This window comes from Micromesistius poutassou, assembly GCF_964030765.1.
Source record: "Micromesistius poutassou genome assembly, chromosome: 17".
Taxonomy (NCBI): Eukaryota; Metazoa; Chordata; class Actinopteri; order Gadiformes; family Gadidae; genus Micromesistius; species Micromesistius poutassou.
The window spans coordinates 7,339,710-7,353,279 of NC_140287.1; the positions used below are offsets into that span (position 1 = coordinate 7,339,710).

Sequence of the window (13,570 nt, forward strand, 5' to 3'; positions counted from 1 at the left end):
AGGTTAATTTTTTTTGGGATTTGTTACTTTTATTGACGAGATCAGCAAGATTCATATTTATTTTTCTTTTACAATTCAATAGTTAAATAAAGATGTTAAAATATCAATTCATGCATCAATTCATCTCAACACATCGGCCTGGCCTAAAGGAAAGAGCAGTTTGTATATTGACTGCTTCTAATGTTGTGTTGGTCATACTATAGAATGATTTATTGCTTGTTTAGTGAACAATACAGAACATGAGGAACTTTAAAAAAGAAAAATCGCATACTAAATCACAATTGCAATATTGGTCAAAATAATCACAATTAGATGATTTCCCCAAATGGTTCAGCCCTACGCTCTACCCCCTGAGTCACATGCTGCCCCTCAACCACTCCATTGTTTAAATCTAACAGGCTACAGTGAATCCTTTTTAATTTTTTATCCTATGCCCAAGACTAACGCACACCTCTGCTGTGTCCCGTGTCGTAACCCAGGGGTGGTCCCGGACTCCCAGAAGGCGGCGGCGGTGGCCCGCTCCTTCTCCCTGAGCTGGAGGAACCAGGGGGACCAGGGGTCCCACGCGGGCCAGGAGCCCATGAGGATCCGCTCGGCCACCACCTCAGGAGCCCCCGGCGTGGAGAAGGCCCGCAACAACGTCCGGCAGAAGGCTTCTGGTGAGCGCGCCACGAATGTATTAGCACACACACAGAGAACATGGTGGCTGCTGTCGCTGTCAAAAGGATGCACACTAACCCCCAAGGTGATGCACACTACCCCCCAAGGTGATGCACACTAACCCCCAAGGTGCTACACACTAACCCCCAAGGTGCTACACACTAACCCCCCAAGGTGATGAACACTACCCCCCCCAAGGTGCTGCACACTAACCCCCCAAGGTGCTGCACCCTACCCCCCCAAGGTGCTGCACCCTCCCCCCCCCCAAGGTGATGCACCCTACCCCCCCAAGGTGCTGCACCCTACCCCCCCAAGGTGATGCACCCTACCCCCCCAAGGTGATGCACCCTACCCCCCCAAGGTGATGCACTCTACCCCCAAGGTGTGTGCCCAACAGTAGAAGATTTGACACATGTTCCAGACTAAGGAAGGTCTTATCTTTACTATACTTATCTGTACATTCAGCCAATCTGCCAGGTGTTCAGAACGCAGCTCCACAGACCCAAACATGTGAAGTGATAAGCCTAATCTGCAAGCGTACGGGATCCCCCGGCCCACCCTTCTCACCCTTCCCAGCGGCCCCAGCAGACACTCGTATTGACTGCATATGAAAGGGCTCCAGACAGGTCATGTGTACGCAAGCCCAGGTGCCATTGAAAGAGCCCACGGCGGGGACAAAGAGGGCCAGCAGATGGCCCACATTGTTCCCTTCACATGTCACTGGACAATGTCAACATGTTTCCCTGTCAGCTCAAAGGCAGGCACCCAACGCAGGCGCGCCCACTCCATCTGGGACATGTCAGAGCGTGGCTTTAGACGCCCATTGTCACGGGGGGGGGCCGGGTTTCAGGGAAATGCCTCTTATCTGATCGGGAGGTGGCAGGCTGATTGTGTATGTGGAAGTGAGCAGCAGTGTTGCCGAGGTAAACACAGGCCCAGGGGAAGATTTTCTTACACTGACTTGTGTAAACGGTCGGCGTAGACCGTGCGCTGTAACGTGAGGCGTGATAGGGAACGGCTGTTGTTGTGGTATTTTTGTTGTTGAAGCGAAGCTTTCCCTTTGCTTCACTTCCTGTGCTTCACTTCCTGTCGTCCCCCCCCCCCCCCCCCCCCACCAACCAAGCGCTCAGTAAGCTTGGAGTAGGTTTTTCTTTTCTTTCAATTCTAAACAAATTAACCCAGGTGCGTGGGCGGGCGGGCGGGTGGGCGCTCCTGTCGAGTGTTTGCTTACGTATACGTGTGCTGGTTTTTGTCTTTGCTGCTTATCCCGTCTATCCGTGCGCCGGCGTCTTGCATGCGAGGAACGGCGTTTCAGACATGAAACGACGCTGCCGCCTCATATTCCGTCTCTTTCTCTCCCGCCTAATTGAATTTCTCCCACATTGATCTTCAAACGGCCCGGCGTCCTGCCCTCGAGAGAAGAGCTGCACATCAATTGCACGGCTTTTTCTTTTTTTTGCCGGGAGGGGGGGGGGGGGATAGTTTCATTAAGAGTGTAATTAATGCTCATTAATATGCATACACGGGCACTAGTGGCGGGAGGCGGCGGAGGCAATGTTATCTGGCCCTTCAGTGAAAGGCAGTAATTAAAGTGGCGCTAAGGCATAGAATGGAAACCTTTTGCTTTCATTGCTCACTTTGAGATTAGGCCTGAAGTGCCATCCAGACACAATGGCGGCGCCCGGGCACGGACCACTGTCAAAACTTGTCCGTTCTTATGTATGCAAATGCATTTTGACATTTGGAGACGCTGGGGCCAAGAACACAAGATATTCCGGCACGTGCGCAAATTATGCCTCGCCCGGGCACATCCACTTGAACCCACACACGTGGCGCTATCGCAGCGAGGATCTCTCACCATGGAAGTAACACCAATGGTGAATGGTGCATGGTGAATGGTGCGTGAATGCTAATACCTTTTGAATGTGTTACCCGCACAATGGCCAGGTTTATTTTATTATTGTGCCACCACTTAAACTCAGAAGTTCCGTCGCGAGGCAAGCGCAGCTTCTGCTGTCTTTTGTCCTAAGCCTTAGAGAACTAATTAAACTAGTCTCGTAAAAACAAAAGCAACGCTAGACATTAATTACGCTTCCTGAACACGGTTGGTTCCTTTTTAATTATAAAAAAAAACTGTTTAAAAAAATAAACCAATAAATGTAATGTTGCCCCAAATCTGTCTTTGCCGCATTGGAAGTGAAGAGCCCTCAAGTGACAAATTAAAACGAGTGCAAGGTTCCACATGACGCTTTTATTGTCTTGATAGACATTGCTTGGATGATAATATCCTGTTTCGGTGAATCCACCATTGGTATTCACCCCCCACTCCGCTGCCCTCACTGTTTAGAACCGGGTAAAAAAACGGGTGCAATCGTGATGTATTTATAAAAACACCTTTTCCTGATATAACGTGCAAGTCTGTCACTGAATCTTCTCTCTGCTTGACTATTCATCTTCTCTCCTCCTTTGCTCCCCTTCTCCCTTTCCTCATTTCCTCTTCCTTTCCTCCACGTTCCTCTGCTCTCCTCCTCCTCCTTTTGTCGCCCCGTCACTGCTGGAAGCTAAGAGAAGCCAGTCCATCAGCAACTGTGTCCACCTTTACGAGGCTTTGCCCACTGCTAAGAGTGTCCCTATGCTGCTCCACACTGTGAGCTCACTCTTGCCCGGTATCTCCTCTGGTACCTCTGCTTCCCCTCACAGACTCTCAGGTAAGGTGTCTTCTGGGAGCTGTCTGCGTGTCTGTCCCCTCCACCCTGTCTGTCGATCTATCTGTCTGTCTGTCTGTCTGACGGTCTCCCCTCAAGTCTAGCTTTGCCTGCCTGATTTTCTTCCTTTATTCTTTTTCTTGCTTTTTTAATCATCTCTTTTTGACATGGCACTTAGTGCAGACACCATAATGGAATCATAAATCACATTTTGATCGAACTGGGAGTTAAGCATGCATTCCTTAAATGTGTTTCTCCTAGGTTACATGACATGTATTTCCATCCCCTCTGCATGTTCCCATTCATAATTCACCTGTCATTTTTCGTACTCATTTCCCATCGTCCTACACACTGTATTAGTGAACAAAGATCCCCCCAACACCGTGTGTGTGTGTGTGTGTGTGTGTGTGTGTGTGTGCGTGTCTGATGCTCTCGTCCAATCAGACGTGGAGGAGGGCCAGCTGTCGGAGTGCGGGCTAGAGGAGGAGATGGGAGGAGGCGACAGCCCCCTACCTCGTAGCAGCAGCACCTCTGACATCACCCAGCAGCTGGCCGACACCTTCCCCGGTAAGGGAGGCTCGTTTAGGGTCACTCAGAGGAGTAACCCTACCACAGTGTCGGAGCCACTCCCAACAACAAACAGCTAACCAGATCCTCAAAGTATGCTGATGCTCACACCAGATTGCTAGCCAAACAACCAGTTTGGCTAGCAAGTTTGACCCCATGACCCCATAGTTTGACCCCATGATAAACGGCGATGGGGCACGCGAAGGGACGTCACGCAGGGCGCCATCTTGTGCGAAGTAGCTTTTGTTCCTGAAAAAGAGGAGGCTGCGGTTTCAGTGGTTTTTGGGTGGAATAAACGTTCAACTGTAGGAACTTTTAAAACTAGAAGTACTTTGACTGAAAGTTGAATCTATAAAAAAGGATGTGGTCTTGAATCAGCAGCCTCCTCTATTGCAGGAACATAACCGTGACAAACAGAAGCAGTGACCTCTGAGCACAGCGTGTTCACCATAGCGTTATAACTTCCCATTCCCTATTGCAGTGTTCTAACAGTTAAGGGCTGTCCATGTGCTTTGATATTGGTGTTTGGTCACTCTACCTACCTCTACAGGTGACTCTGCATACCCATTTTAAAATATTGGTGTTTGGTCACTCTACATACCTCTACAGGTCACTCTAGAGCCAAATGGCTCCTTTTGGCTCTTTTTATGTTCTCTATAAACTAAACAGCGAGTGAGATTTCCTTGTGACTCAACGGCCCCTGTTCCTCCTCCAGGCCAGAAGAGGGAGCCCTCCCCCACCTCTATTGGCTCCGACAGCAGGACGTCAGAGTGCAGCAGGAGAGAGAGTGGCGAGCCTCCTGTGGTGAGACAAATAGTTCTTGAGAGGCCAGCGGTTTACAATGGACCACTCCAATGACTCCTCGAGTCACGCACAAATGGCAATCTGATGAATTTAATCATTGAACCCTCATTGGAAGTACAAAGGGAGAGAGCCTAAGAGAGTTAGTATGATATGTTGATAGAGTAAAAGGACTGATTCTGTAAGGAATAAACCGAGACTAACCCTGACCTGTTATTAGAGAATAAAATACTATGTGATTGTTGACGTGGGCGGGGTGAAGCCCAGAGTGGATTATCCACTTACACCACGGTTACCAACAATGAGAAGATATCAGTCACTTTCATCTTTAACGTTAGTGTTTTTTTATCGACTTAATATTGACATTAAAATATAAATATTATTCCACGATGCTTTCAGCATATTGTTTTTGCATTGCTCAATGTCTCTTTTTGACTGTAGTGTTAATGTTGGATTTGTAGCGATATGGAACTGTTTTAAAGGCAGGGACGTGTGAATGTGTGTGTGACTTTAGAGACGTTAACACTGGCCAGTGCAGGTACACATGTGTGGTCCCACCTGTTGACTCTCCATCCTACATGTTGTATCTACTGTGCCGTGGTCTAGATCCTGATCCGGCGAAGCAGCAGTCCAGTTGAGCTCGACAGCGCTTCCGAAGGACAGACCAACCACATACGGCCCAAGCTCCGGGAGAAAAGTCAGACGCCACACTACCATTTCTATATTTATTTCCACAATGGTCATTGCATTATTTCTGAAGTATTCCAACATGGGACATTTTTAAAGCACAAGTCGTTTCATAATCCCCACTCGTGTTTCCATGAACATTTGACGCCACCACAAACCTGCTGTTAATCCAACGCACCGTCCCGCTACAAAGCGACGCCACTCTCTCTCTGGCCCCCCCCTCTCTGCGGACCCCCTCCATGCCAACCGGGTTTGTCTCCCCTTGCCCCACCCAGGCGAGAGTGTCAGCAGTGACACCTCCAACGGCTGCCCCGCAGACGCCGAGGCGGCCTGGCAGACGTGGCAGGCCTTCGAGGAGGAGGCCGACACCCAGTCGGCCCACATGGACGTCACGGCGGACCCCCAGAACCAGAGGAACCTGCTGCTCAGCCAGGAGGCCCTGGCAGGTAACGGGAATCGAGGGATCGGCGCTGGGGGGGGGGGGCGGGGGTCTCGGACTGTTCTTCATGGGACTGCAGGCCTCGAAACAGTTATTCTTTTATTAGTATTATTTTAATGTTCCTTAACAAATGTTTTAAAGGCTTTATCAAAACTAATTTGGGTTCTCCTTCAGGGTTATTCTAGACTCTTTATTTCCACCCGTTATTAGCAGGAAAAATATTATAGCCCTGGGATTAGTTCTGAGGCAGAACCTAGAAAAGTTCATTAAATGGCTTTTAGTGGGAGCTCTTGGCCGAGGGCCAAAGGCAAGCTCAAGCTAAAAATATGCAGTGAAAAAGGCAATTAGAGGGAATTGTGATTGGAAGTGCTACATTTTCCCGCAACCATTCATTTCCCCTCCACCATTCCCTTTTTAAATAATAAATATCCAATCAGACCGCTGAACAAATCACTTGGGCTGTTTTTAAAAGGCAATCGCTTGCGAACAAGCTCCTGGGCCGGCACGGATTGAATGGCCCGAGTTAGTTTCAGGTGTGGATGTCCTGCCCCACTGGCCATAGGACCTCGGACCCCCACACACAACCTGACCTTTCGGCAGATTAGCTTTAGCTGTGGGCCCTCATGGAGGTGGAACTCGAGCTGCATGGGAGTGTCGGGCCCCACGGAGGGGGCCCCGCGGTGCCTGCTCTCTCTCCACCTGTAGCCTTGACCGGGGGTCAAGCCCTCGGTCAGTCTGGATTAGCCATACGATCACCTGGCAGGTGTTGACTGCTTGAACACACACACACACACGTGCGCGCACAGTCATGCACACATCCTTAATTGTGATGTTTACTTTGCTGTGTTGAATTCGCGTCTCAACTCATTGTGTGAAACCAAGGAAGAGATGATCTCTCTACCTGAGCCCCTTTCGTCAACCATAGCCTCCTCCCCCTCTCTCTCGCCCCCACCATATCCCTCTCTCCCCCATCCTCCCTTGATGGATTACATGTTCCACACCTCCCCTGTGTACACAGTGTATTGTCTGGGTCAAATCCAACACTAATCATTACTGAACTCCTCACGCTCCCTCTGTCTCCCTGTACTCCCCACCCTCTCCCCTCCCCTCCCACCCTGTCCATTTGTTGTTGTTGTTTGTTTGCTTTAGGTTCTGATTGTCCCCTCCTCGCCCGCCCTGCTCCCCTCTCCCAGCACCACCTTTATCTCACTCACAACTATCATCATCCCAACCTCCACCACCACCACCACCATCATCAGCACCGGAACCAGCACCCCAACCCTCCGTCCTCGCCGGCCCTGCTTGTGCACACAGAGTGTTCGCAGTACTGCCACCTGGAGAACTCCCTGAGTCAGTCTACTTTACATAGTCTATATCTACCTCCTGATCTGGACCACGCCCTGAGTCAGTCTACTTATAGTCTATATCTACCTCCTGATCTGGACCACGCCCTGAGTCAGTCTACTTTACATAGTCTATATCTACCTCCTGATCTGGACCACGCCCTGAGTCAGTCTACTTATAGTCTATATCTACCTCCTGATCTGGACCACTCCTAGATAGATAGATAGATAGATAGATGCACCAGTTGACTAATTTACATAAGATCTAGACACTGGGTCAGCCTACTTGTAACCCCCTTGATTTATACACTTAATACATGTAAACGGTAGGTATAATTTAGGTATAATAGGTATAATATAAACATTTAACACATGTCTACATATCTACCTTTACAATCACAACCTGATAAAATATCCTACAAATATCAATCTACAAAATATAATTTCCTCATCTAATTTTCTAGTATTAGATGTAGGAAAAAACATTTTCGTCACATATATTGAAAGAAAATGTGACATAATCATAATCCTGCTACTGTCCACTGGGTGGCGCTGTGGGCGGTCTACCCGTGTTGTCATCCTGTGTTCATCTTGATGTTACATGTGTTACTTGTTTCCTGAAAGCTATGAGAAACATGGATGTCCTAGTTGTGTCCCACCCTCCCATCCCACTCTGATCCTATCGAAATGTTGAGACACATTGCTTGGATGCAATTGTACAACAGGTTGTTTAATAAATTGCATTTTATTTTATTTCAATACATCGCACATGTGAGGCTTCAACCTCTAGACCAATTCAAGAAGAAACGAGACTGAGTTCATTGCCGATTATTTTGGATTATTGCATTATCCCCTGATAAATACATGCTTAGAGTAACCTGTCTAAACAAGGTGCCTGATGGGTTAGTAGGTTATAATCGGTTCGTCTAGCTATAGGCTGTATGGAAAGAGACACCCAGGGGAACCAATCACAAACATGCTATCACAGTAACCAAATATAGCTTTCTTATTTTTCCTTTGCCTAAGCAGTGATGTGCACCACTTGATTGAGATGAATGTAGCATTTTCAAACTCCCACTCAGGGCATTAATATTGTACGCATTGCCATAAGCCTCCTCAGTAATCAGTTACTCCTAACTTCCTGTGTCTCTCTGTGTCCTTCCTGCGCTGGGGACGTGCAGACAGCAGTGAGTGCCTTGCGGATGACGTCAGCATCATCGCCGGCGGCAGCCTGACCGGTTGGCACGCCGACTCGGCCTTTGTGCTCTGGCGAAGGATTCTGGGTATCATGGGCGACGTGAACAACATCCGCTGTCCCAAGATCCACGCCAAGGTCTTCTGCTACCTCTACGAGATCTGGCACAAGCTGGATAAGGTAACTCCTCCCCCCCACTCCTAGTTCCAATCATATTTTGTAATTGTAATTGTAATTTTGTAGACACAGAGCATCTCCCCAAAGCGGAAATTCTGAAATCTGAATGGCCCTTTGAGTCGCTGCATAGACATTTGTTTCCATGCTGTTGGTCAAAGTACACAGTGTATGTTGATGGGCTGGAGCTGAGTGCACGTGTGTCTCCCCAGATCAGGGACAACCTGGGCATCAGCGTGGACAACCAGTCCTCGCCCCCCCGGCCTCCTTTCATTCCCCCACTGAGGATGCTGGCCTCCTGGCTCTTCAGGGTAACCACATCTCCTTCACTCCCAGATACACACTCAGCAGTAAAATGCGACATGCAAAATGTATTTCATTCGATTTGCTTTGATTTGGAGAAAAAAGTGGAAAAAAAAAGTAGTGAGTTTTTGAATAGAGCAGATCTAAATCACCTGGCATTTGCAAAAACTTATTTTTATATTATATATATATATATATATATATATATATTTATTTATTTATTTATATTTTACCTTGTGTTTTTCTTGTCGTAATATAAGGTTAATTACACTGAAGTCTGTGTAATTGATGCCAAATAAAACATTGTGGAAGAAACCATAAAACCTGTTTTCATTCAACCGTTTATCCAGCTTTCACATTATTAACTTCAAGTTAACATCCTTTTAATTTTGAGTGAGTTCAGAGACAGACATTTACATTCAGTTCCTTTCGTAGGCTAGGGAAAAACAAGACTGAAGACACATACACAAAGTATGGATCACCCTTAGATGCTAATGCTAGTATCTCTGTCTGTGTCTCTTTGTCTGTGTGTCTCTCTCTCTGTCTCTACGTATCTCTCTGTCTCTCTCTCTCGCTCTCTGTCTCTCTATCGCTGTGTGTGTGTGTGTGTGTGTGTGTGTGTGTGTGTGTGTGTGTGTGTGTGTGTGTGTGTGTGTGTGTGTGTGTGTGTGTGTGTGTGTGTGTGTGTGTGTGTGTGTGTGTGTGTGTGTGTGTGTCCTTGGCAGGCCACCACGTTGCCGGCAGAGTTCAAAGCAGGCAAGCTCCAGGCCTACAAGCTCATCTGTGAGATGATGACCAAGCACCAGGACGTCCTCCCCAACAGCGACTTCCTGGTTCACCTCTACCACGTGATGCACCGGGGCTTCACCAGCGATGACCAGGTACGGCCATTAGGGGTCGCCAGATACTCGGACTCTCTGCCATTGTGTTTTTATTCCTCCTTTGCGTGTGTTCCTCATCACCCGGCCATAGATGGCGCAACAGCTCATGCTACCTGACATGCAAGGCATTCAGGCCCCCACCCCCGTAGATATACGTTCTGCAGCATTGTAGAAATGCCTGATTTCCTCTCGGGCCGCTATGGAGAGACGCTGCCACTATACCTGGTCACTTCCCCCACTGCTGGGGGTCAGTCGAACCATGAACCCCAACCTCACCGCCCCACCCTGTTGTATCTTCCCTCCGTGCACCACCTAGTCGGGGTCATCTTGAGGACAGATGCGGACAACGCAAAGTCGGAGGGGGGGGGGGGGGCACAGGGGTTTCCCCGTCAGCTGGTTAATGGTGTACACTCGCCGTGACTGACTGGCGAGCAGGCCCGTTTTTTTTTTGTTTTTTTTTGGCCCCCACGGCGGTTCCTCTCCTTCCCTCCCGTCCTGAAGCCACACCCTGGGTCTCTGTTTAAATCTGGCCCTGCTCCATCCCTACCAGCCCAGGGCCTGGCGGGAGGCGAAGGAGCCCACCAAAACAAAGAAGGATGGGGATAAAAGGGGGGGGATGCGGAAGGGTGGCTGTGATTAAATTCCTTTGTTTTGGATGTGCGTATCTCAATGTGTGTGTGTGTGTACGTGTGTGTGTGTGTGTATATGTGTGTTTGCGCGGTCACCCTCGCGGCCTGGGTTTCCATTGCGTCTTGGCGGTGCGACAAGCTTATTAGAATGTTTTCCGTGTCGTTAAATAATGTTTGGAGCCCCCGCCGCGTATACGTGATTAATTAAGGATTGATGTCTGTCGCGCTCCGTCAGGCTGACACGTTGGGCCAGGGGCCCCCGAGTGGCCCTTTGTGTGTGTGTGTGTGTGTGTGTGTGTGTGTGTGTGTGTGTGTGTGTGTGTGTGTGTGTGTGTGTGTGTGTGTGTGTGTGTGTGTGTGTGTGTGTGTGTGTGTGTGTGTGTGTGTGTGTGAAGGAGCGGAGGCGGGTAGGTATTATTTGTGGGCTGTGGGGGGCTGAGCAGGAGGGTTGGGGAACGCAGTATAGAGTGGAGCAATGATTGTGTGGGTCGTGGGGGGGGGTTGTGGTGGGACACACACACACACACACACACACACACACACACACTGAGGGACAAGGCAGCATTCTCCAGCTTTTGTTGTGGCTCTGGATAATGCATAGGGGGGGCCCGGTGCAGGGCTGGCCACCGAAGCGTGCTCAAATTGGCTGGAGAAAAGGGTCCTCACGCAACACAATGGAGGACAGCCGCACGCCTGCTTAACATAAGAAAGTGCCTCTTACTCACTCACCCCCTTCCCCACTCCCCCCATCCTCCCCCTCCACCCCCTTCCTCTGTCTCCCCCTCTTCTTCCTCCCTCCCTCCTCCTCTTTCTTCTTTCCTGCCACACACACATGCACACACTCCCAAAACACGTACATTTTCCAGTCCATCATACTTTCTCTTTCTACTCCATCTCACCACTCTTCTCGCCTCCTCTACTCTCCTCTCTAGCAGCCGGCCGGTAGGGATCAACGGCCAACCTAAGCAGGGGTTGAATTGGATGATTGGAAGATGCTTAATAAGATAATAACAATAACCATGAATTGCACCATGAATAACTCTTTTACATATTTCATTCATCCATTTTTGCAACTGTACAGACAGACGGAACCGCCGTAGCTCGTTTAGTTTTTAATTTCTATCTTCTTTTCTTTTTTTATCCGTCCATCCGTCCGTCGTTACTAAGGTTACCCTCTTGCGATGCGCACCGCCGGCCACAATGGAGGGACTCCCAGTGCGACTCCCCCCCCCCCCCAGCCCCCCACCCCCCCCGCCGGCAGGCACACGTGAGCGCGCTCGAAGGGTAGACAGCAGTCACCCTGGAGGGGCTGCAAACCGACAGAGTGCCAAGGTCAGGGCTGTTGACCCGGCTGTCCGCCCGCGCCTCCAGCCGCCGCGAGCGCCGCTAGGCCGCGGCACAATGGCAGTAACCTATCTAATGGGACTGACTAGCCTTGTCGCTGTCCAGCGCCACAGTATGTGGGCCACCATAAACCGACCCCGACTCAATAGTGAAACAACAGTGGAAGGAAAACGGCAATTCACACAATACCTTCAGGCTTTTGCAGATCTATAGTGGGCATGTTTATTTGGCCATGAATGTAGCGCCGGAGACGCGGCGGTACGTAAACCTTATGCCATATCTGCAAATAAGCAACATGCCGGCAATCAGATCCTGCTTTGTGTGAACTTGATACTGCCTTCCTTGTGCCTTCGAGGAATTTTCTAAACATTGCCTGAAAAATTGTGTGTGTGTGTGTGTGAAATAAACTGCTAGCTTTCCTTAAGAAAGAAACCATTTTACACTCTGATTGCAGTCAGATTGCAGTGATTACATTTTGCCAAGTGGATACCCTTGGTTAAACCACGAGTGGTTAAATACATGTTTCACAAAGCTGCTCTCCTGGCTCCACACTAAACATACCCCCTTTTTCACAATGGAGTACATTATTGAACAGTTTGGAAAAGCAGTACCTTTGTCCACCTCCTCATTGCCATTAAGCTTAGAATTGGTGTGGTTCAGCATGGACTTGGTTTTGGCACAATCCATTTTTAAAACCATTAAAACCTCAAATCATTGCAGTTTAGGGTTGAACTGTCAAAAAAAGCTACTTGTATCTCAAAACGTCTGTTTCCTATTTGCTATGAGCTGCTTTGCTCTTTTCTGCCACAGGGTGGTAACAATCGTCTGCAAATCGTTGTTTTCCTCTTTTTTTCTTGGTTCATACATAAGGAACACAAATCCAGGATAAGGCTACTTTGAGCCTAGTTTACTTGCGATAAATGATGACCTTTCATATGCTGGCTATTCAAAACTTTGTGTAAGAAGACTAGGCAAGGCCAAGAAGCCGAAAGGAATTATGAAATCAGCATTTTATCTGTCTATCAGTTGCCTCAAACGCTGTGATAACAAGCTGTTTCACCGAGAGATGGAGCCACGTTGCCAGCCAGCTCGGGCAGCAACAACATCGTATTTCATGTTTTTCTCGATATTCTTCATGTTTGAATTTCCCCTTGGGGATCAATAAAAGTATCCATCTATTTATCTATGTTTGCCGATATTGTTTGAGCTCATTTTACCGTACTCATTCACACATCTTACCTGCTTCTTACCCGCTTCATAAAGTGTGCGTGCAGTTAGCCAGGTAGGTAAGTAGGTAGACAGACAGGGAAAGCTAGGCAATAATTTCATTTGGGCCTTATTACAGGCCTGCCCCAGCCACAGGTAGCATATCATTGGATCAGAGCATATGATTTATTGATCGGTGTCATAAACAAGAAAAATCCACCAGAAATGTCAAGAAATGCTTCTAAAGTAAATTGCCTACCTCAAATATAAAGTAAACAAATGAATGTATGCTGAAGGTCATTAGTCAATATGCCTTTTATTGCTGACCAAAAATGTAAAAATGCATTTTAGGTGCATCCTTTTGTTTTTAAACTAGCTCCCTCACGAGGATAGAACCTACTGCCATTTGAGCGCTTTCTCTACCATTGGCTCAGCCCTCAGGTCAAGCACCGCCCACTGACTGGCTGACGTCAGATCAACTTCTTTAGCCTGAAAGTCAGCAGCAGATGGTAAGCACGACCCCTGATCAATGGCAGTTGGAGAAATTCGAACAAGTGTGGAAAAAAAATGAAACGGGTAGATGCATGTTTGGAGACGGTATTGACATGGACACCGTGGTAATTGTATACAACAGTT

The 13,570-nt window shown here is 48.4% G+C and overlaps 1 protein-coding gene across 2 annotated transcripts in view; it reads left to right on the forward strand.

The window, feature by feature from the left end:
- The window catches only part of ralgapa2 (Ral GTPase activating protein catalytic subunit alpha 2), a 69,739-nt gene that overhangs the window by 33,272 nt on the left and 22,897 nt on the right, over window positions 1-13,570 (forward strand). The window contains exons 16-24 of one of the 2 annotated variants that reach the window (XM_084482500.1): window positions 480-659; window positions 3,810-3,932; window positions 4,648-4,736; window positions 5,340-5,430; window positions 5,696-5,866; window positions 7,009-7,209; window positions 8,384-8,577; window positions 8,784-8,882; window positions 9,600-9,755. In XM_084482500.1, coding sequence (XP_084338626.1) covers window positions 480-659; window positions 3,810-3,932; window positions 4,648-4,736; window positions 5,340-5,430; window positions 5,696-5,866; window positions 7,009-7,209; window positions 8,384-8,577; window positions 8,784-8,882; window positions 9,600-9,755 — 1,304 coding nt within the window. The remainder of the gene's footprint in view (window positions 1-479; window positions 660-3,809; window positions 3,933-4,647; window positions 4,737-5,339; window positions 5,431-5,695; window positions 5,867-7,008; window positions 7,210-8,383; window positions 8,578-8,783; window positions 8,883-9,599; window positions 9,756-13,570) is intronic. The other variant, XM_084482501.1, reaches the window with a different exon arrangement.